Genomic DNA, 22489 nt, shown 5'->3' on the forward strand with positions numbered 1-22489 from the left:
ATCTGCTTATCTTTCAAAGCCTTGCCACACCTTCAGTCTTTTGTACAGTTTGTTTTTTTCCTCTTCTGTTCATGTGTGTGTTTGTGTGTTGTCTAGGAGTCGCCTTCTTACCAGCATCCATCTCCTACCTTATTGGAACCTACATCTTTGGAACGCTTGCTCACAAGATGGGGAGGTAGGAATCAACCTTATCTATTCTCCGTCTCTCCTTCGTTCCCTCGGGTGGGTGCGATATCTGTTTCCGCTTTTCAAAATTAGATTTCAGTGTTTGTGAGCCTGGACTCACTGAAGCTTTGACGCTAGCATGCGTCATAATGTCTCATCGACGATATGTCCACACTTGGAAAGGCAGTTCAGCTTGGTTTTCAGTGTCTGTCACACGTCTTTATTTGCAAATGACTGTCAAACGATACCAATGAAACTGTTGTTCATCCAGCGAATACTCTAAGCCCTGCTTCACAAAATATCATCATCAATTATTTTTTCCCCCAGTTCACACTTTGCTGTGATCGTGACTATTTTATTTCCCATACCGGGTTGTACATTATACAACATTTAGCGACAGGATTAGTCTTCTAATACCATGACTGCAGTGATTGTTTTTATCCATTTTATTCCTGACCGGGGCAGGCCCGGTAGTCAAGTGGTTAGCACACCGACTTCACAGTGCAGAGGTCGCCGGTTCACGTCCTGCTCCGGCCTGCCTGTGTGGAGTTTGCATGTTCTCCCCGGGCCCGCGTGGGTTTTCTCTGGGTCCTCCGGTTTCCTCCCACATTCCAAAAACATGCATGGGAGGCAGATTGAAGACTCCAAGTTGTCCCAAGGTGTGAGTCTGAGAGTGACTGTTGTCTGTCCTTGTGTGCCCTGCGATTGGCTGGCAACCAATTCAGGGTGTGCCCCGCCTCGTGCCCGAAGACAGCTGGGATTGGCTCCAGCAACCCCCCCGCGACCCTAATGAGGAATAAGTGGTACGGAAAATGGATGCATGGATGGATGGATTATTCCTGACAACTCTCAGGGAGTAACGATGAAGTGCATGACAAAGATATTTTTTCTATTTTTTAACCCCCTTTTCTAAGCGATCTTTAGCCCCCCTCCATCATGTTGAAAAATGTTGAGCAAATCTTGGGAACCTGTTGCGCTGTTGGCCAGTGTACTAACAAATGAAGTCGAATCTCCTACTACAAGAGCACTGTTTTGAACTTGCACACTGGCTGAATGCGGAGAGAACGTTGTGATAATCAATCCAGTTTCTAGCGGCTCACCGAGGATTACAAACACAGGGAAAAATGTCCCAAGGTCTCATTTGAAAAGATCACTACCTCATCACATTTTATGCTTGCATTGCAGAAAAGATTCACCTGTGGAGTGTTATAAGAACATTAATATTAATTTTACGTGTGAGGGAGACATCCTTTCCTCCATTTTCTGATTTACTTATCCATCACAAGGGTCCCAGGCATGCTTGAGCTGATCCTGACTGTCTTCGGGCAGCAGGTGGGGTGCACCTTGAATTAGTTGCAGCCAATCACAGGGCACACATAGACAAAAAATCATTCACACTCATACTAACACCTTGGGACTATTTAGAGCACAGGTGTCAAAGTCAAGGCCTGGTGGCCAAATCTGGCCCACCACATCATTTTATTCGGCCTGCAAAAGCAAATCAAACTTGTGAAATTCCATGATGCTTGCTAAAGTCCGAACCAAAATTTGAAATTGTCGTATATAAACCACGATAACACTCATTATTTTGGACTTCAGATTAAAAAAAATATTCATTTTGTTGTGCATTTTGTATGTAATGTGTGGAGGAAATGAAACATTCTAATAATGCTTTCTCCCAATTCATAACGGCCCTCGAGAGGAAACTTTAACTACAATGTGGCCCGCGGCAAAAAAAAAAAAGAGTTTGACACCCCTGATTTCATTCTATGAACCTGCCATATACAGTACGTTTTGGGACATGGGAGAAAACTGGAGTACCCAAAGTAAACCTACGTAGACTTGCAAACTCTACAAAGGAAGGCCGGAGCTGGAATTGAACACTGCACCTCTGCACTCTGAGATCAACAAGCTAACTTGGTAACCACCATGCAGCCCTGCCACACTAGTGGTTCACCTCTAAAAATTATTAGAAGGATCACTGTATCGTATTGAGATAAAAGTAGTAAAGTCTCGTTATATCGATATCGGTTATATCGATAGTACCGCTTATTACGATACTATTTTCATTTCCCTTGCACATTTCTAGTCTAACTGGCAGTCTGCCCGATCAGTGGCAGACTGCCAGGTTCTGATTGGCGACCAACGGGTAGCGCTGTCGGCCCTGCCTGCAGCCGCGCAGGTGCTGGTCGTTCCAATCTGTGGCAGTCAAAAGGACTCCCGGCACCACCATTCGGTGTCGGGTCATTGTTGTATGCTTTGTATGCAATTGTATGCATCGTATGCTGTGCATGTGTTTGTTTAACCTTGGCGGACTTTTACTCTTGGTCTTCTTTTGATACTTTGTATTTTTTCTGTTTTCTGTTCAGATGATTTTGATGTTTTACATTTTGTTTCTGATGACCTTTATTTTAATACAATTTGTCAAACACAACCTCCTGTTCCCTCCTGCCTGCTTTTTGGGATCCGCACCCGCCATCACCACCTTGCAAAACGTGATAGTTTGTGTCATTTAAATGAGGGAGTTGTTATTGACTGACTGAAACAATTTTGTAAAAATGTATCTACTCTATTCAAATATAGCCATTTTACCATTGTATACTGTTTTATGAGTACGAATGCCCTTTCGGGTAACATGGCATTTTCATCTGGTTCAAAGGTGATCAAGTGACCAGCATTCTCCTCAGGCACCCGTTTGCCTCGGATCACTCTAATACACGTTGCTCGAATCCCTTTTTTTCTAATAAGTCATTCCTGCCTTGAGTCACTTTTAACAACCAAAAAAGTTATTCATTAAATGATGTGTATTTGCCATGTGTGACAGCCACAATGCAATAATTCCTGGGTTGATTGAATTGTCTATCTACCCCAACAGATGGCTTTGTGCTCTTATTGGGATGGTGGTAGTTGGCATCTGCGTAATAGGGGTAAGTATGGTGGAGTTCTATCCAACAGTGGCTCTCACTAGAACTTCATTATTATTATTATTATTATTATTATTATTATTATTATTATTATTATTATTATTATTATTATTATTATTATTATCATCATTGTTGTTGTTAGTCACTTATTGTTATTTTGTGACTTGGTGTCCAATCCGCTTATTGTAGGTTCCATTTGCAAGCAATATCTACGGTCTCATTCTCCCAAACTTTGGGGTTGGATTTGCGATAGGTCAGTATGTAACATGTATAGACAATCCTACCAAATTCATGTACCACGCACAATCTGTCACCTGTTCACGGTTTGTTGCAGGCATGGTGGACTCTTCAATGATGCCAATCATGGGATACTTGGTGGACTTGCGGCATGTGTCGGTTTATGGAAGTGTATATGCCATTGCCGATGTGGCTTTTTGCATGGGATTTGCTTTAGGTAAGCAAGAAGTCCAACCAAACGTTAAATATGATGATACCCAAACAGCTCAGAGAGCTTTGTATCCATCTTGCGGCAGTTTAGAAAATGGATAGTTGATATCCATAAAGAAGAAATTCTCTTCACTGAGGACATATTTGTGAGAGGGCTGCATTACATCTTGTCTGTCAACATGTCATTAGGGAATCTAACAATTGGGAATGGGCAACTGACACTGGGCCAAGCACAATGTGAATTTGAGCTAATGCCAAGGGAATGTGATTGCATGTTTAGCTAATGCAGCATGTAGCCAATGAATCAAACAGATGATCTGCATCCCACTGCCATGAAATTTATTTTCTTCCCACACATGCCTATTAGTACAAAGCAATTGCAGTGATCATTTACTTATCACAGTTTATAGAGACCCAGACCCTGTTGCAAAGTGAAAACCCACATATGAATTTTTATCGAAGAGTTTGTGGGTACCAGCATGTTTGACATATGTAAACAGTATGTATGCTTTACATATTTAGATTACATTAGATTAGTTTAGATTACATTAGATTAACCTTGAATAGTCGCACAGTGGATAAATTTACATTTCACAGCAGCAAAGTTATGAAAGAAAGAGGAAAGGAAAACAAGTCGAAAAACAAAACACAGGAGCTGCTGTAAAGGCCACTCTCGCAGCGCCATCTTGAAGTCAAAACAACAACAACAAAAAATAACACATATTTGAGACAAAGACTATAGCAGTACATATGTTTAATTATAAAACCGTTCACAGTACTTAACACTGATCAGCATTGCCTTCTAAGAGAAGCAAAGAGACTTGTCCTGGTGGCATAGAAGATAGCCTTAATTTGACGCTCTGACGGTCTAGCCACTGTTAGCCTCCAGCTAGCTCATGGCCAGCTAGCCCTGCACAGTCGACGTGTTAATGATAACACAATTGGTATTGATGAGAAGGAGGTGAAGACATCCCCACACCCGCTCCCTCTCTTTCGCTGTCTCTCTGCACATGGTGACAACAGAAGAGACGGTATGCCATAAAGCAGGGCTCGGGAACCTTTTTGACCAAGAGAGCCATAAAAGTAAAATATTTAGAAATATTTTTCAGTGTGAGACACACACAGACACACGCAAATATGCACGCATGTGATTTCAACAAAATGTGAGAATTCCATACGTGAAGTTACTGCTAGCTAGCCTGCACACTGCTCATTAGCTTGCACACTTGCTTTCTGCTGTCTCTCACAGAAGTATATTGATGCCAACGTTAACATAGGGCTTGTTAAAGTGCCACAGATGTTCAACTGTTTCATTCATGGTATGTTTCATTGCAAATTAGAATCAGGGCAGAACATTTTATCTCCACAAAGGCGATCCTCGTCATTTTTTTTTTTTTTTTTTACTCATCCGGCTGATTTAAAAGCGGGCGTTTACCTGTTTCAACATCAACAGCCACCTTTGGTCAGTATCATCCAATCAAAATGGTGTTTTCAGCCAACCTTGATCAGTATCATCCAATCGAAATTGCGATTTCCACCAACTGTCGTCCAAACAGGAAATGAACAGCGAAAAAGCGAGAATATGTATTTAGTTTGATTGGCGAGCCAGATGCAATCATCAATAGAGCCATATAGGGCTCACGAGCCATAGGTTCCCGACCCCTGCCATAGAGTCAACAGTGTGTTGAGACTGTGGGAGGGACAGCAAAGATCAGCAGACAAGATAAATCCACTCAGTGCTGTCATTGGTTAATGTGACATCAGGAACCAATCAAGTACCTTGAGAAATGTAGCGCTGTAGAGCAGTTGTTGCTTTGGTGCCTTATTCAAGAGCACTTCTGCAGTGCTTGGAAGGAATCTGACATTTCCTGTACAAACAGTCACTGAAAGTCATCTACTCGAGCATGTTACTTTAAACGGGTTGGGAACCCTGGTTCCTCAAGAGCCATATCCTTTCTGGTTTAGATTTCTCTGTGCTTCAGCACATCAGATTCAAGTGATCTGTTCATCAACTTGTTCTGTTGAGGCCTGAAACGTTCATGATAAATTGTATCAGATGTGTTGAAGTAGGAAGAGATGTAAAACAGGCAGGATATTGCTTTGCGTTAAAGCAAGCGACAATTGACTCACCCGTGTTTTTCGATTGTAGGTCCATCTATTGGAGGATCCATTGCTGAAAGTATTGGCTTCCCCTGGTTGATGACCATTATTGGAATAGTGGACATTTTATATGCTCCCCTTTGCCTCTTTCTCAGGAACCCACCCGGACAAGAAGAAAAAATTGTAAGATTTCCAACATTTTTGTTCTGTTGATTTTAGTTCAATTAACGGGGATGTATGGACTAATCAACAAGTTATTTCAACAATTTAATGAGATAAACAAGAGCTATTCTACGTTAAATCAATGTGGAGCCAATTGGAGATGAATAGCTGTCAATTTTCTGAAGAGTGATTACCCCTTTCACACACTCTGTAATCTGACAACATGATAAGCTCTCCACCATAGTGACCGCTGTCCCTGAAAAGGGTTAAAATACCAAATTCATTATTTTAAATAGACCACAACAATAACTGAAGCCAAAATATACTTTTCAGATTTGTTTCCCATGTGTCCTGCTCTTCCTGTTTGAATTCACAACATGCAACACAGTTTTTTCACTATTGCTCAGAATCAGAATCAGAATCAGAATACCTTTATTCGTCCCGCAATGGGGAAATTTGCAGTCCACAGCAGCAATTGAAGAGGGATGGGGTTGGTTATAAAACCGTTCACAGTACTTAACACTGATCAGCATTGCCTTCTAAGAGAAGCAAAGAGACTTGTCCTGGTGGCATAGAAGATAGCCTTAATTTGACGCTCTGACGGTCTAGCCACTGTTAGCCTCCAGCTAGCTCATGGCCAGCTAGCCCTGCACAGTCGACGTGTTAATGATAACACAATTGGTATTGATGAGAAGGAGGTGAAGACATCCCCACACCCGCTCCCTCTCTTTCGCTGTCTCTCTGCACATGGTGCCAACAGAAGAAACGGTATGCCATAAAGCAGGGCTCGGGAACCTTTTTGACCAAGAGAGCCATAAAAGTAAAATATTTAGAAATATTTTTCAGTGTGAGACACACACAGACACACGCAAATATGCACGCATGTGATTTCAACAAAATGTGAGAATTCCATACGTGAAGTTACTGCTAGCTAGCCTGCACACTGCTCATTAGCTTGCACACTTGCTTTCTGCTGTCTCTCACAGAAGTATATTGATGCCAACGTTAACATAGGGCTTGTTAAAGTGCCACTGATGTTCAACTGTCTCATCGATGGTATTGTTTCATTGCAAATTAGAATCAGGGCAGAACATTTTATCTCCACAAAGGCGATGCTCGTCATTTTTTTTTTTTTTTTTTTACTCATCCGGCTGATTTAAAAGCGGGCATTTACCTGTTTCGACATCAACAGCCACCTTTGGTCAGTATCATCCAATCAAAATGGTGTTTTCAGCCAACCTAGATCAGTATCATCCAATCGAAATTGCGATTTCCACCAACTGTCGTCCAAACAGGAAATGAACAGCGAAAAAGCGAGAATATGTATTTAGTTTGATTGGCGAGCCAGATGCAATCATCAATAGAGCCATATAGGGCTCACGAGCCATAAGTTCCCGACCCCTGCCATAGAGTCAACAGTGTGTTGAGACTCTGGGAGGGACAGCAAAGATCAGCAGACAAGATAAATCCACTCAGTGCTGTCATTGGTTAATGTGACATCAGGAACCAATCAAGTACCTTGAGAAATGTAGCGCTGTAGAGCAGTTGTTGCTTTTGTGCCTTATTCAAGAGCACTTCTGCAGTGCTTGGAAGGAATCTGACATTTCCTGTACAAACAGTCACTGAAAGTCATCTACTCGAGCATGTTACTTTAAACGGGTTGGGAACCCTGGTTCCTCAAGAGCCATATCCTTTCTGGTTTAGATTTCGCTGTGCTTCAGCACATCAGATTCAAGTGATCTGTTCATCAACTTGTTCTGTTGAGGCCTGAAACGTTCATGATAAATTGTATCAGATGTGTTGAAGTAGGAAGAGATGTAAAACAGGCAGGATATGGCTTTGCGTTAAAGCAAGCGACAATTGACTCACCCGTGTTTTTCGATTATAGGTCCATCTATTGGAGGATCCATTGCTGAAAGTATTGGCTTCCCCTGGTTGATGACCATTATTGGAATAGTGGACATTTTATATGCCCCCCTCTGCCTCTTTCTCAGGAACCCACCCGGACAAGAAGAAAAAATTGTAAGATTTCCAACATTTTTGTTCTGTTGATTTTAGTTCAATTAACGGGGATGTATGGACTAATCAACAAGTTATTTCAACAATTTAATGAGATAAACAAGAGCTATTCTACGTTAAATCAATGTGGAGCCAATTGGAGATGAATAGCTGTCAATTTTCTGAAGAGTGATTACCCCTTTCACACACTCTGTAATCTGACAACATGATAAGCTCTCCACCATAGTGACCGCTGTCCCTGAAAAGGGTTAAAATACCCAATTCATTATTTTAAATAGACCACAACAATAACTTTCCCATGTGTCCTGCTCTTCCTGTTTGAATTCACAACATGCAACACAGTTTTTTCACTATTGCTCTCTTGTTACCAAACAAACATTGCTAGCTCGTGCAACGTTAGCTATTGCCGTCAGGTGACTTAGTTTTGATAAGCAACATGGCTCCTTATTGTTGTGAGTACATGACCTGGAACGTGTGTTAATTTTTTTGTGGGAGGTCGACAAGAGCTTCCTTTTTAGGGCTGCACTTTTTTGTTATTTGCTAAAGTGTGGCCATGGGATATGTTGCGACATGGACATCTCATCTCTAGCTCCTCCTCTACCATTTTCTCCAGCTAGATGCTTTTGATCATGTTCTGTTTCTTGTTTTTATCTAAATGGATTGTCTTGTGCAGGAGGATAGTTACTTGCCATTAAACGAAAGAGATGCATTGAAGGTGCAGCCTGCCTGGGGAAATGTAGCTTCTGTGGGTGCCTCAGTGTTATCTGATCACAAATGAGCTTTGTTACTGAAAAGCTATTTGATGTCGAAAACAGCGACATTACACCGCTGCAAATGTGAAATGTAGTCAAACAAGTAGCAACTTGAAATGCCGCTTAACCCCACCACTGCAGATTAACATTCAAGGCCCTATATTTGTGCAAAGAGCATTCTAACAACAAATGGTTGGAGGTATCATCTCTTTTGGTAATGTGCCAACAGGCGCATTGAGACAGGGCCGTTTGTGCCATTTTGTGAGTGAATACAGCCCACTTCGTTCCCTCTGGTACCGAATGGTGCAGGACATTTGCAACAGCGGTGTGTCATCTTTATTGATAATAATAATACATTACATTTTAAGCACCTTTCAAAACTCCCAAGGACACTTTACAGTCACAGACAAGTATAGGTACTATAATAAATAAAATACAATCACTAACAGAATGCAATAAATACAATACAATTATAAATAGAAACAAGAGAGAGAGCTACACAGCAAATGCAATTTTAAATAGGTGGTTTTATTGTGAGATGTGATTTGAAAGTGGGAAGAGAATCAATGTGACGAAGGTTGGGATGAAGTAAAATCCAGAGTTTGGGGGCAGAGCGGCTGAAAGCTCTGTCCGCCATCGTGCTGCGACGGGCAGGGGGCACACAGGTGGAGGGAGGAAGAGGATCTGACGGAACGAGAGGGAATAGAAATTAGAAGAAGGTCAGATAGGTATGGGGGGGAGGTTATGGATAGCTTTAAATGTATAAAGAAGAATTTTAAAGTTGATTGTATATTTGACGGGGAGCCAGTAGAGCTCTTGGAGGACGGGGGGTGATGTGGTGAAAGGATGAGGTTCTGGTGATGATCCGGGCTGAAAAATTCTGGACGAGTTGAAGTTTGTGGAGAAGTTTCTGAGGGACACAAAAGAGAAGTGAATTGCAATAGTCAATCCGGGAGGTGACAAGACTATGATCGAGGACAGCAGTGGTGTGAGGAGTGAGAGATGGGCGAAGGCGATTGATATTGCGTAGGTGGAAGTACGCAGATTGGGTTAAGTTATTTAATTGCAAGCTCTAGATCTCGAATCGGACTCCATTAATCCATTTCCAAGATATGCCCCAGATCTCATGGACAGCAAACTCAGTGGGCAGACTCAAACTTCCCTTGTCCAAAATGACGAAGCAAAACACAAGCTCCATTAATTTTTAAAGAGCAGACAATCCTCTTAAAAAGTACTATGACTTCCTCCAAGATAGCCATGGTTCTCGTGCTTATCAGGAATAGGACTTTTTTGGGATGTTTGTTTTAATCTACATACTGGCAATTTTTCTCAGTCCTTCCTGAAAGCCCAGCCCAAAGTTCCTTCCTGGAATTGTGCATAGTGGTTAAATAATCATTCTAACGACAAGTCTGCTTCTCCAACGCCTCTTATCATCTTCTTATTCTTCTTATCAGCTTATTGTTATTCCGCAATTTAGCCGAACATTTAGTTGAAAGGCATTTGTGTATAAGCTGTAACATGAACTGTTGTTGCACTGCTGCAGACAATGTCTGTCTTTCCCACCTTACCTGTGTGTGACATCGTTTTGCCAAAATTTTGATTAATCACCACGACGTTAACGAGCTAAAGCATCAATGATTAAGTTAAGTCGTCATCTCGTCAGTGTTATTTTTGCAGTTATGGTTCTCCTCTCAAAAGAGCATCTATGGCTACCAACCATCGCACTGTCTGCATTTTCTGTGCTTGAGTTGACGCGCATTCACAGTAGCGTTGATCTGGGCCAGCCGCAATGTCACGGAAAAAGCTATGCCTAACTCTACCAGTAGAAAGGAAGAAGTGTAGTATGCTAATGCTATCATGGCTAACCCTCATCGGACATCGGAAGTTTGGGAACATTCCAACAAAGAAGTCACAGCCTTTCACGGCTGCACGACAGCAATGCGCGACTCTATAACCTGCTTATCTGGCTAGCATACATGCTAACATTAATATAAACTTGAGTGAACCTTTCGTAGGCATAGAGTTGGATTGTAAACGTGAATATGATCTCAAGACTGACCTTTTCTGCACAACATTGTTACAGCGATGTTATAACTGAATAGGAAATGTGGCGACGTTGATTTCTTTCTGATGTTATATCACAACCTTAACAAAATTCCAGGTAGACGTTGGAGAGGCTACAGTTTCTAAAAAGAATGATCATCTCAAATAGTGACATGAGGGATGTTTTCCCACTCCAAGGGTGTTAAACTCATTTTTGGTTCATTATGGTTTCCATAGAAGGGAAACCATAGATATGTTTAATTACCTCCTTAAAGGACAACCGACGTCACTTTTTTGTTTCCTAACTGACATCAGAAAAACGTTTTATAGCATCTAAAATACCCAAAACACGCAGGCTGATATTTTTAGTCAAATGCAAAACACCAATAAAATTAGTTAGTGTCCCAAAAGTACTTCAAAATGACCTCAGAGATGCAGTTTCAGAAGGTCCCGCCCCCCTTGTTCGTGATTTCACGCCAGGACGTCTTGCCTTGCTCCAGAATCAAAACAATGGCTTCAGATTCGACGAAGATGCTTTCTTTTTACTCATCCAGTTATGAATATGATTCAAATAGTTCTGAAGTAGAAAGCCGAAATGTTTGCAATTGATTAAAGAAGTCCTTATGGATCATTTTGAGGCATCTGTACTCCAATGTAGCGTCCCGGAAAATGCACAAGATGGCGCCCAAGCTCCGTTGTAAATGGACTGATTTGTCTGCTGGGAATTTGTGTCAACTAGTATCAAATAGTAGTCTTGGTGCAACACACAGCATCGCATTATTTATGTGTTTTCCTTCTAATTTCGACCATCATCTGGGATCTACACTAAGTTTTTATACCAAACAAAATGCATTGTGTGTCGCTTTCTCGATCAGAGGCGTTCCAGACGTGACGTCACGTCAGGAATCGTCACCAACTCAAAAACAAGACTTCCTGCATATTCAGCGCGAGTCTTAAATGGTAAAATATAGCTATATGCGGTGAAATCTTTGTAAAATACGCTCAGTAGAAGTCATTTGAAGCGATTTTACAAATTATGGACACAACTTGTCCGGAGGCGTCGGTTGTCCTTTATTAAATTGATGGATAATGGGTTTTAACATCAGACGTCAAAAATAATGACTGTTTTTGTGACTCACTACATGTGACGATTTGAAATTTTGGTTCAGATTTTATCAAGCATCATGGAACTTAACATGCTTGATTTGCTTTCGTGGACCACATAAAATGATGGGCCGGATCTGACCCCGTGCCTTGACTTTGACACCTGTGCCCCACACTATCTGTGGTAACAAAATCGTGTCTGCCTGAAGACAGCTGGGATAGACTCCAGCACACCGACCCTGGCAAGAAATAGCGGCTCAAGTGATGGATGGATGGAATCTAAGGAACAATATTGATGTGTGACCTGACCAATGCAATCATCCACCTACGGTCAATTGAATCCACTTTTTCTGATTGTCTTTCAGGCTATTTTAATGGACACCAACTGTTCGATGAAGACAAGGTCCTACTCCACACAGGGAAATTACTATCAAGGTGAAAACATTGAGCCCGATTATGATGATTACGATTGAATTAGTCATAAATAAATGAAAAAGGGGGTTCAGATGATCTATTTTGTTGTATAAAATGAAGGAACACAGAAGAAAAACCAACAACATAAAGCAGCCAAGCTATTTCCATGTGAACATCTTGAATTCCGTTTTCTCGATTCATTGTCTTATTAGCGCTTGGACCGGACAAACCAAAGTTGATCTTGAGCTGTCTTTAGGACACCATGTAAGAACCAACAGCCTTATTTGTTATTGACCATTCCTCCAAGCACTTCGTAGACATTAGAAGGGTGCTCGGAAAAAAAGGATCATGGACTATTTCAAAATGGTCTCCAAATTCATGTCTCTTTGATGTCACGCAAAGCCTTTTTTGTCCCGTGTGTCCAATACAATGGACTTGCTTGTGATGTTTTATCCTGTTTCTGAATTTGCTTTAAAATGTGGATGATGATGATGTCAGTGACGGTTAAATGAATGAATGGAAACCCAACGTGCCATATTTGTTACTGTTAGATTGATAATGTGTGTGCAAAGTAGAATTTGAGAACTAGAGGTGAAAACAAATTGATGAGTATTGTCTGACAATAGGTCACCAATTAATTTCAGACCGTTAGCACACGGGCTAGTGCATTGTGCCATTTTTATTTGATGAAAATGTGCAGAATTGTAAAGCTTATTATTTTTGCCCTTCGTGCTTACAAATCTCAAAACAGAAATGCAAAACTGTGATCGGTAATAAAAAAATAAAGCGTAAGGAAGGAAAAACTGAATGTTTTATGCTTTTCGTATGTATATTTGTAGATTTGAACAGCGTGCACACTGCCTCTAAATTAAGTTTGACTAATATGCAAACAATTTCACTGGAAGCCAAAATATTCAAACCATAAATATTAACATGTGTTGAAAATAAACAATGTATGGACAAATGTGAGGGCCATTGACATTTGTCTGTTTAAGAATTGCTGTTTTTGTTAGCACATTGTTCTCATGTCCATGCCTTACCAGTTGCAGGGCATGATGATTGCCAATTGGGATGCATTAGTAAAACAGATCTTTTGATGTAATTTGTTCAAATTATAAAAAGAAATGCCATTTCTAAGGTGAACAGAACATATCCTTGATATGACACGCATGCACACATGGCACACAAAAAAAAATCACATGTTGACTGTATGGAAGTACATACTGTATGGTCCCGTGTGTCGTGGCTCATTTGGGAATGACAGACGAGCAAAGCGGAAGGACGTAGAAATATTTTGAGAAATTAATGTCAAGAAAATTAATTTGCATCATTGCTAATTGTCAGAATTATGTAGATCGGAATCCATCATTGCAGGGTTTGTATTTTGCCGACATATCTTGCCTTATACAGAGGGTTGTGTCAGGAAGGGCATCCGACGTAAAAGCTTGGCCAAAACAAACATGCCTATCATACCTCTGAAGATGGAGGTTACTGATTCGCTGTGGCGACCCCTTGAAGGGAAAAGCCGAAAGGAAAAGAAGATTAGCTAACTGTTGTACTGTACATCTGTTGAAAATCTGGCCGACTGTCTGTTATTGTTCTCATCTTTCAAATGGTGTCATTATTAAAAAATGTCAGTTGTTTGTCCTCGGTGAAATGCAGTATAACCTCAAAGTGAGCATTTGAGCTCCATTAGAGGAAAAATTATGAAGTGGAATGTGACCCAAATTTCTCATTTTTGTGGAAGGAGGCAAGATCGGTGCTAGTCAGATTTGGAAAATGACGCGACCGAGCGAGCTTGTTTCTTTTTACGCTAGTATTGTTCAGTTATTCTTGACAAATATTGTCATCCGCTTGTGTTGCTATACTATTGGACTGCATTTGCCTTTATTAGTCTCGCAGTGGAGACATTTACATTTCACAGCAGCAAAGTGATGAAAGGAATGAAAGTAGAAAAACAAAATAACTACGATTGTAGTGTGATTACTTTTAACATGTAAGAAATACTGGTCCAGAACAATTAAACTTGACCCTTCTAATTTGCATACTTTTTACAACGTTCCCATCACTGCATGGACAAATGTATTGATGCCTTCATTTCGCAGCAAGTTCAGCTGCCCTTGTGTAGCGTTCCAGTATGAGCAGTCGTGTTTGTATTGTTCAATCATGATTAGAAAAAAGCAGACATTGACACATTACATGATTATGATGGGAAATGTTTTGGTTTTCCACCAAATCGGTTTCTTAAAAACTCTTAGTCGAAAACTGAGGTTTGACTGTTTTTGAAGGCATGACATTGACCTTAGGTGTACAATGGCTGTTGGTCTCCATTGAAGTGTTGTCATGACAACAAAGCGCTGTTCATTCATCAGCATACTTGAATTTACACAGGTGTGCTTCTCACTAAATTATCTGCAAGCTCACCGTTTGTCTGTCATCATTCTGGTCCTGTTCTCACATCCCATCTCCTCTCACTATAGAGGAAACACTTGAGTCACAGCATCAAAGTAATGAGGTGCCCGTTTGCCCATGTCGTCGACACTCACATGGAGCTGAGTAGATGATGAGAGAATTGGTCGTGCTGGAATTAAACATCACAGCAGGAGGTCTTGAAGCATAACCATATGAATGTGATATTTTTCATTGACTATTTTTGTTTCTTTGGTGACCAAAGTCCTGACTTAAACTGTGGACAATATTGAAGAAACAAGTCTGTGTCAGAAAGCCATCAAATTCAACTGAACTAAGAGGAGTGGTCAAAGATTCAACCAGAAGTGGCCAAAGATTCAACCATAAGTGGTCAAAGATTCAACCAGAAGTGGCCAAAGATTCAACCATAAGTGGTCAAAGATTCAACCAGAAGTGGTCAAAGATTCAACCATAAGTGGTCAAAGATTCAACCAGAAGTGGCCAAAGATTCAACCAGAAGCTCGTTAGAAGCGTGTGGATGGCTACCAAAAGCGCCTAATTGAAGTGAAAATGGCCAAGGGACACGTTATCAAATATTAGTGCTGCTGTATGTATATTTTTGACCCAGTAGATCTGATCAGTTTTTTTCTGTTCACCCATAGTAAAGTCACAAAAGAACCAAACTTCATGAATGACAAAGAAGTATCTGTTCCAATCACTCTATCAGAGAAAAATCCCAGTTGTACACATAACCGGAAACTCAAGAGAACCATGACATTATGTTCTTCACCAGTGTATGCAAACTTTTGACCACAACTGTATGAACCAAGAATGTAAGTGCTTGTATGACATGATTTTATACAGTACATCCTTCCGTACTCATCTATGTGAACTGTTTTCACGGCAATCTTAAATTTGTCTCCTCAATATGCAACCAATATGTGAGGATGCGTGAGTCTGAAATCCTCCTTAGATAAGAATAATGTAACTGTAGGCTCCCGTATATAGAAGACTGTGCTTACTTTTCAGTTTGGTGTCCAAAAATATGAACAGTCAAGGGCGGAAGAAATTAAAAAAAAAAATAGTTTGACATGATAATGTGGGAGCAAACACAGTAATCAACCTGTCATTGGCGCTGAATGACTTTCCAGATACACAAAATGCACGTTCGAATATTTTAACGAGTTTTTCTTTTTTTATGATAGCAACATTACCAATAGTTGACATGAACTACAAGCCACAGTAAATGAATTCAAGCTTGTTTTTTTTATTTAGGTTCAGTACAGTAAAGCTTCCAGACATGAAACCTGAAGAAAAACTGCACAACATCCCTACCATATGAAGACCGTAAACTACTGAACAGCTGTGATGAGCACAAGCAAGTGAAAAACAGTACTGTGGTCAATCACATTGGAACAGTAGCAGCAGAGGCAAAAGCAAAGATGTGCAGGCCTGCAAGTCAGTTTTACAGTGCGAAGATCACCTCTCGGGTCTGACGTAAAGGTACACAGGCTACGCATATCTAATTACAGAAGAGAAATGAGCCAATCATTAGCTCCATGTCCAACAGAAAAAAAAATCGGAACACACAATGACACACTCAGACGTGTTGAAATTGTTCAGCTGGAACACAAAAGCAACCACCGCACAAAACTTGTCAATCAAAAGGTGGTCAACAGAACAGTCACTCATTCTTGCGCCACTGCAACTTCGACAGGTGTGCGGGCATTGTTTTGAAGATGGCCATCAGAGCAGTGTCGCTCACCGTTTCAGGTTCATTAAAAGGTTGTGATGCGTGAGGTGAAGGTGGTCGCCTCGCCTTGTGATTGTCTGTGTACTCTTCAACCACCACCCCTCCCCCACGCTCCCTCTTTGACATCAATGGGGTAACTTTCTTCACTTTTAAATACGTGCATTTGGATAAGAGGAGGTTATGAGCATTTCTTCAGGTGCAGGCCAGATCAATGACTTGCAACTGTTTACCTGGTTCCAATTGGACTCACAGGATTAAGATGTAGTACAGCAGCTTTTGGTGAGCAATGCTCCATCAAAGAAGACATACTGTTGGGGATGTAGGGCAGGGGGGGGTGAATTGTGGATTGGGTTTAATGTCAATACAATCTTATCCAGATTTCTATGCAGTATTTCAGCCGGTGATTACTTTATTTGTGGATTACTATTCTAACCAATTGACCCCAAATATTTTTGACTATCTTAATGTGAGAATCAAACTGTTTGTGTCGACGAAGTGGCGCGAGGTTGATTTTAACCGCAGTAATAATGTTCATTGTTTTGTATTAAAAATGGATGGACTAAAAGTCCCAGCTTTCCAGAAACATTTAATAAAATTAACAAGAGGATAATCTTTTAGGGCTGAAGACAAAAACGATCCAGGACATAAAATCAGGTTCTTAACTCTTGATGATGCCCGTCAAGCTGACTGAGCAAATACAAAGATGTAATGTGTTATTAGGGCAAAAGGTGGGAACTAGGAAAAAATCTAAATTGTAAAATATATAGATTAAAAAAAAAGTTTTTTTGTGTATTAAATAATTTCATCAGTGTTTTTTCACAGTCGATGACTGAAGTATGAAGTTTTTTGTTTACTTTGTTACTTCCGGGTTGAGTGAACGTTGGCGGGTGTGGCTGCCGCTGCTCACCCGCAAAAAAAAATATCCTTTTACTGTAAAGTGTCCTTGAGAGTTTTGAAAGGCGCTTATACAGTAAAGTCTCGTTATATCGATATCGGTTATATCGATAGTCCCGCTTATTACGATACTATTTCTATACACGCACGGAGAAAATTACATGCGCGCAGGGTCGGATATATCGATAGTCCCGGTTATATCGATATTTTTCAGACTCCCTAGAATATCGATATAACGAGACTTTACTGTATATGAAATGTATTATTATTATTATTATTATTATTATTATTATTATTATTATTATTATTATCAATTATCTTCATCTATCTATTAATTTTTAATTTAATTTTTAAACATTTATTTTGTACCTGCTTCCAAAACATTTAACTGGTAACAAATGTATTGACAAAACAAAAGCAATATGGGAAACATATTGGGCATTCATGACAACTTATAAAGGCAAAGGGCATGTACAACACTAGATCTCTTATTTTCCTCTGACATAAACGCAAACTAAAACATGATTTCATCCAAATAAATTCATTCAAATCCACCAAGTTATTCACATCGCATTTATAAAATAAACCTTGAAGAAATTTAATTTAAAATATGAAATTAAAATTCAAGACATCCTGCATCAAGACAACATGTTTGATACAACTAAAAGAGAAACCTAACATCCATCCCACTGAGCTTGCAGTTCCTGAAAAGCCCCCGAAAGAGTCATTTGTGAATATTTTAAAAGGTCTGTTTTTTAAAGTGCGCCAAACTAAAAAAGGGTAAGAAAGCTTGACTGCAATGTTCACGCAAAAAAAATGACCCCGCCTCCCCCCTGCCCTAATGTGGTCTGATGAAGTTGTTTTGACCTTAACCCGACAGCGAATTCCTTCTGAACAATTATTTTATTTTCATTGCACACACAAGAAAAAAAATAGTGCCATATGAAGACATGATTGTGGGGGAAAGTTTAACAAAGACACTTCATCAGAAAACTATGAACGAGCAATCTACCAGCAATACAACAGCATTCTTTTTCCCTTTGAAACCTAAAGTATGGACACGGTGCAAAATAAAAGCATTAGCAGGTACAAAGAAGTATCCATAGGGGAAAATTACTTCATGTATTTCATGAGATGTAATGAAAAACAAAGGACGGTGTCCCCCTTTCAACTCGTGATAACATAGAAACAACAACAACAAAAAGGGTGGAGGGGGGTAACAGATCCTTCTCATTCTCTCTGGTATAAATTAATGTAGCGCTTCGACACAAATCTGCTCCTCAGTGATGTCATCCAACAGTTGCAAGTCAGCCGGGCTGCAAATGTCACTGTCATAGACCTCCGCTCCCATCAGGGCCTCCTCCTCCAAGCCGTCCACTCTGCCCTTAAAACAATGTTGCTCCGAAGGAGAGGTGCTCTCCACCGACTCCAAGTCCTCAATGCCCGCACGGTAGTGAATCATGAGCAGAGTGAGCGCCTGCAGCCTTTCGCCAGATTTGGAAAGCGCCGAACTAATGAGCAGCTTCCGCCTGGGATCGCCCGTCTCTCTCTCTTCTATCAAAAGGGCATTATTGTGCTCCAACTCCTGATCGATTTCCTGCTGCAGCTTGTCCAGCATCAGCTCAAGTTTTTGAGACCGCTCATCGGTTGGCAAACCGCGGTACAGGTCGCGACCGATCTCTTTGACGGCAATGAACACGCTATCGTCCAAGCCGCCCTCCTTGCGAACCAGTTTGCCGCTTCCCCCGCCGCCGCCGGGTTGCTTGGAGGGGCTGGCGCCGCCGGCGTAGGTCTCGGTATCGCTACTCTCATTGTCGGAAGTGTTTGGAGTATGCTTAGGGGAAGGATCCACTGGACCGGGCACCGCGTCCGTGACCTGCTCGACCAGCCGAGTCTTGGGGCCCTGGCGGAGGTTTAGCAGGCGGGAGCTCGTGTTGATGATGTGGCGGGTTAAGCCCGTCGTGGCCCGATTAATCGTGGACTTGGCCTCAGGGTCAGCGCCTCGACGCTCGGTGGGTGCCACGCACAAGGGACTTTCGGCGAGGCATTTTTCCTGGCATTTCTTGTGGCAGACATAAGCGCAGACCATACACTGCGAGGCTGCCTTGGTCCAAACTTTCTTTTTGCAATATTCGCACCAGGTGGGGTTTTGGAATTGGGTGTCTTGGAAGTTGTGACGGACCTCGGCAAGCTGCATGGCACCGTAGGCCAAGTCATCACGTGAGGCTGTGGGGAACTGTTCCCTCTCCTTCTCCCTTAGATCATCATCGTGGAGACTCACCTCTCGCTGTCTCTCTGCCAGTCCAGGATAGTCCAGCTCCTCTCCTGTTAGGTAACAGAAATTTAGAGTCACGTCTCCGTAACACAACTTTTCATTGAAGCCTTTGTGGGTGCTCAGACTGCGTAGGGCGGTACGGCTGACGTTGGCTCGAGGCTCCGGAGGCCCAAGCTTAAATGTGCTCTGGTACTCTGCGGAAGATGTTGCCATGCACTCAAGGGCGACGTGCTCCAGATGGAGGCTGACGTGGCCCAGGCACAGCAAACTGCCCAACTTAAAGGGATCTTTACACCAAAGGGCCACATTAAGGTACTTGTGGTTGCTTTCCACCTCAAACACAACAGAGGCTTTGGGCCAACTAGTTGCTCGATGACGAAACATCGATTCTGGGGATTCCCAGAAGGGATGCTCTTCGAGACTGTCCCTTGTGCTGCAAGAGCTCTCAGAAACTTTGTCCTTCGCCTGGTCTGCCTTGGTACTCGTGAAGGATGCCACTCCAATGTCTTCACCGAGCTCCGACTGCCTGTTGGACTTCCCCTCACTTGGTTTGACGGCTGTCTTCTCGGTGCCGGCCACGTCTTCAATGGCTCCTGCCAGAAGGACTTTTTCAGGAGACTTCTCCGAAGCACTGAGAGTGACAGTCGCGGTAGACATTACGGGAGTCGTGTTGGTCGTTGAATCAACGGTTTCCATAAAAATTGACTCTGAACCGGCAGATGACATACGGATTTGAGGTCGCGGTGGCACTGGGGGACGAGAGGGTGGCGGTGGAGGGGGCATTGCCGGGCGCTGCAAACTATCGCCCGAATCATTGCTAGTCTTCTGTCGGGGGGGCTTTGGTGATTCTTTCGGTTGGGTCTTCAGTGGTGATTGGAGGCCCACCAGGTTTAGCTTACGGTTGAGGATGGGTGATATGGTCCCGAGAGGTTTTGAAGCTAAATTGGCAACAGTTTTTTTGGGACTTTGGTTTACTGTGAGAAGGAACTCGTCCTTTGCATCACCGGTGATGAGGGGGCCGACATTCAGGCTGGGTTTAGAGTCCACAGTCAACTCTTCAAATTCAGAGTCCAGGTCTTTACTGTCAGTTATGTCAGACAGAGTTGTGATGGGGGCCGGGTCTTCTTCGTATCCCCCTGGCTGGGATATGAAACCCGATTCTTCCAGTTGCCCAAATCCCTCCTGAAGGGTTCCTAGGCTTCCAAGGGATGGAGTCTGGTGGCGGAGCGGCCTCTCGTAGAGTACCACTACCCTGTCTCCGGCCTGCTTTAGAAGTTTGGGCACTTGAACTGATGATGTAACTTTGACTCCTGTCGAAAATCGACATCAATTAGTATTCCCAAAAAAATATGACTGACATTTTTGAGAATATTGCATTTGGTTATACGAAGCAGATTTTTATTGCAACATATTTTTTCTCAAGCCTTCCCGCAAAAACCAATGTTGAATAAGCCATGTCAAACCTCCGATTGCGATGAGCCGATCACCTCGCTGCAAGTCTGCCAAGGCTGCGGGGGAGTTCGGCGTCACAGTCTCAATGCTTACATGGACTGCTTCTCCCTCGCTGGCGGGCACGTGCCTGAAAGTCATTCCCACGCTGCCACAGGGACCCTTGATGACCTCTGTCTGTAATAAATATTGACAAAAATAAAGAAAGACTAGTTATGATGGGAAAATGATAGTCCCATAGTAACTATGACATAGTGTGAGGGTGTTGAACTCCAAATAAACATTTTCCTCAGTACAGGCTCCTAATAAATCTTTAAACCAGTTACTCATTTTTTTTTACTGGGGGCCACATTGTAGATACAGGCTCTTCTCGGGGGGGTGAATTTGGGGAAACCATTAGAATGTTTCATCATCTCCACATATTTACATATAGAGTGCATACCAAATTAATGAATAACTACTTTTTAAAAAGACTGTTACTGTGGTTTTAAAACGACAATTTGAAACTTTGGTTCGGACTTTAGCAAGCATCGTGGCATTTGACATGCTTGATTTGCTTCGTGGGCCGAATAAAATGATGTGGCGGGCCAAATCTGGCCACATTTGATACCTGTTATCTAAGTCATTTACATATGTTCAAACCATACGAAAGACTAAATGTTTGCAGAAACCATAAATTGAAAATATACTTTCAGATTAAATCCGATTTTTTTTTTTTTTTTTTTCAAATCAGATTTTCTGCACTATGCGACGCTTCAGAGTATAAGGCGCATCTGCAAAGAAGCAAAGCACATAGAGCAAGGGTGCCCAACCAGTCAGAGACTAAGAGCCACATTTTTACTATGTTACTGCAAAAACCCACATCATAAACATGGGCACACATGAACACCCCATCGCCCCATCCCTCACAAACGCACACCTCTGCTCAGACAGATTTATTATAAATATCAAATTTTAAATACAAATTATATATCAGAAATTGACTCATAGCGTACTAAAACCACAGGAACGTTTCCAACAAAGAACACTTTACACACTTTTGTGTCTTTACACACACAAACTCAGTTCAACCAAGTCCACAAACAAAAATATAAGTTTACAATAGCGTGCCTGTTGCTTAGTGAATGACATTTAGTGCTTTTAGGTGTGCCTCATAGTGTGCCCAGGGCCTTCAAATTCTAGAGTGCTGATATGTGACTCATACGACCCCTGAAAACATTATGTAATCACCTCGAGCATGAATGTTTCAATTGGTAATTTTAGAGAAAATAGATAAAACAGTAATATTCCATTAAACAATTTTTATTCACAGCCCAAAGCACACGACCCACACAGCACATACACACGCACAAAAGAGTGAGAATGAAAATCCTTGTAGTCACATTTTCTTTTGTATCCATATCAAACTCAGCAATGACCTCAAATTGAAGCACAAAACATATTTTTTTACTTCCTGGCAGGCTGTTATGTCAGCAATTCCACACATAAGAATGCGGTTGCATGGATACTTCATGCCAATTGTGGGTGAGCAGTCGTGAACAGCAGTCACAACGGAACAGGGCATTTGTCAAACTGAACA

General features: G+C 41.7%; 2 protein-coding genes across 2 annotated transcripts in view; one reads left to right on the forward strand and one right to left on the reverse strand.

Annotated features, from left to right (window-relative positions):
- slc18a2 (solute carrier family 18 member 2) overlaps window positions 1-14055 on the forward strand; it is a 33657-nt gene extending 19602 nt beyond the window's left edge. Inside the window, exons 12-16 of the mRNA XM_089011584.1 lie at window positions 3041-3092; window positions 3279-3342; window positions 3424-3543; window positions 5686-5819; window positions 12082-14055. Coding sequence (XP_088867710.1) covers window positions 3041-3092; window positions 3279-3342; window positions 3424-3543; window positions 5686-5819; window positions 12082-12189 — 478 coding nt within the window. The 3' untranslated portion in view covers window positions 12190-14055. The remainder of the gene's footprint in view (window positions 1-3040; window positions 3093-3278; window positions 3343-3423; window positions 3544-5685; window positions 5820-12081) is intronic.
- Window positions 14056-15786: 1731 nt separating this feature from the next.
- Window positions 15787-22489, reverse strand: part of pdzd8 (PDZ domain containing 8) — a 44848-nt gene continuing 38145 nt past the window's right edge. Inside the window, exons 4-5 of the mRNA XM_089011582.1 lie at window positions 20925-21087; window positions 15787-20771 (exon numbers count right to left, since the gene is read on the reverse strand). Coding sequence (XP_088867708.1) covers window positions 18436-20771; window positions 20925-21087 — 2499 coding nt within the window. The 3' untranslated portion in view covers window positions 15787-18435. The remainder of the gene's footprint in view (window positions 20772-20924; window positions 21088-22489) is intronic.

The sequence above is a fragment of the Hippocampus bargibanti genome, linkage group LG13, assembly GCF_051943395.1.
Source record: "Hippocampus bargibanti isolate YZ-2025 linkage group LG13, ASM5194339v1, whole genome shotgun sequence".
NCBI classification, from domain to species: Eukaryota; Metazoa; Chordata; class Actinopteri; order Syngnathiformes; family Syngnathidae; genus Hippocampus; species Hippocampus bargibanti.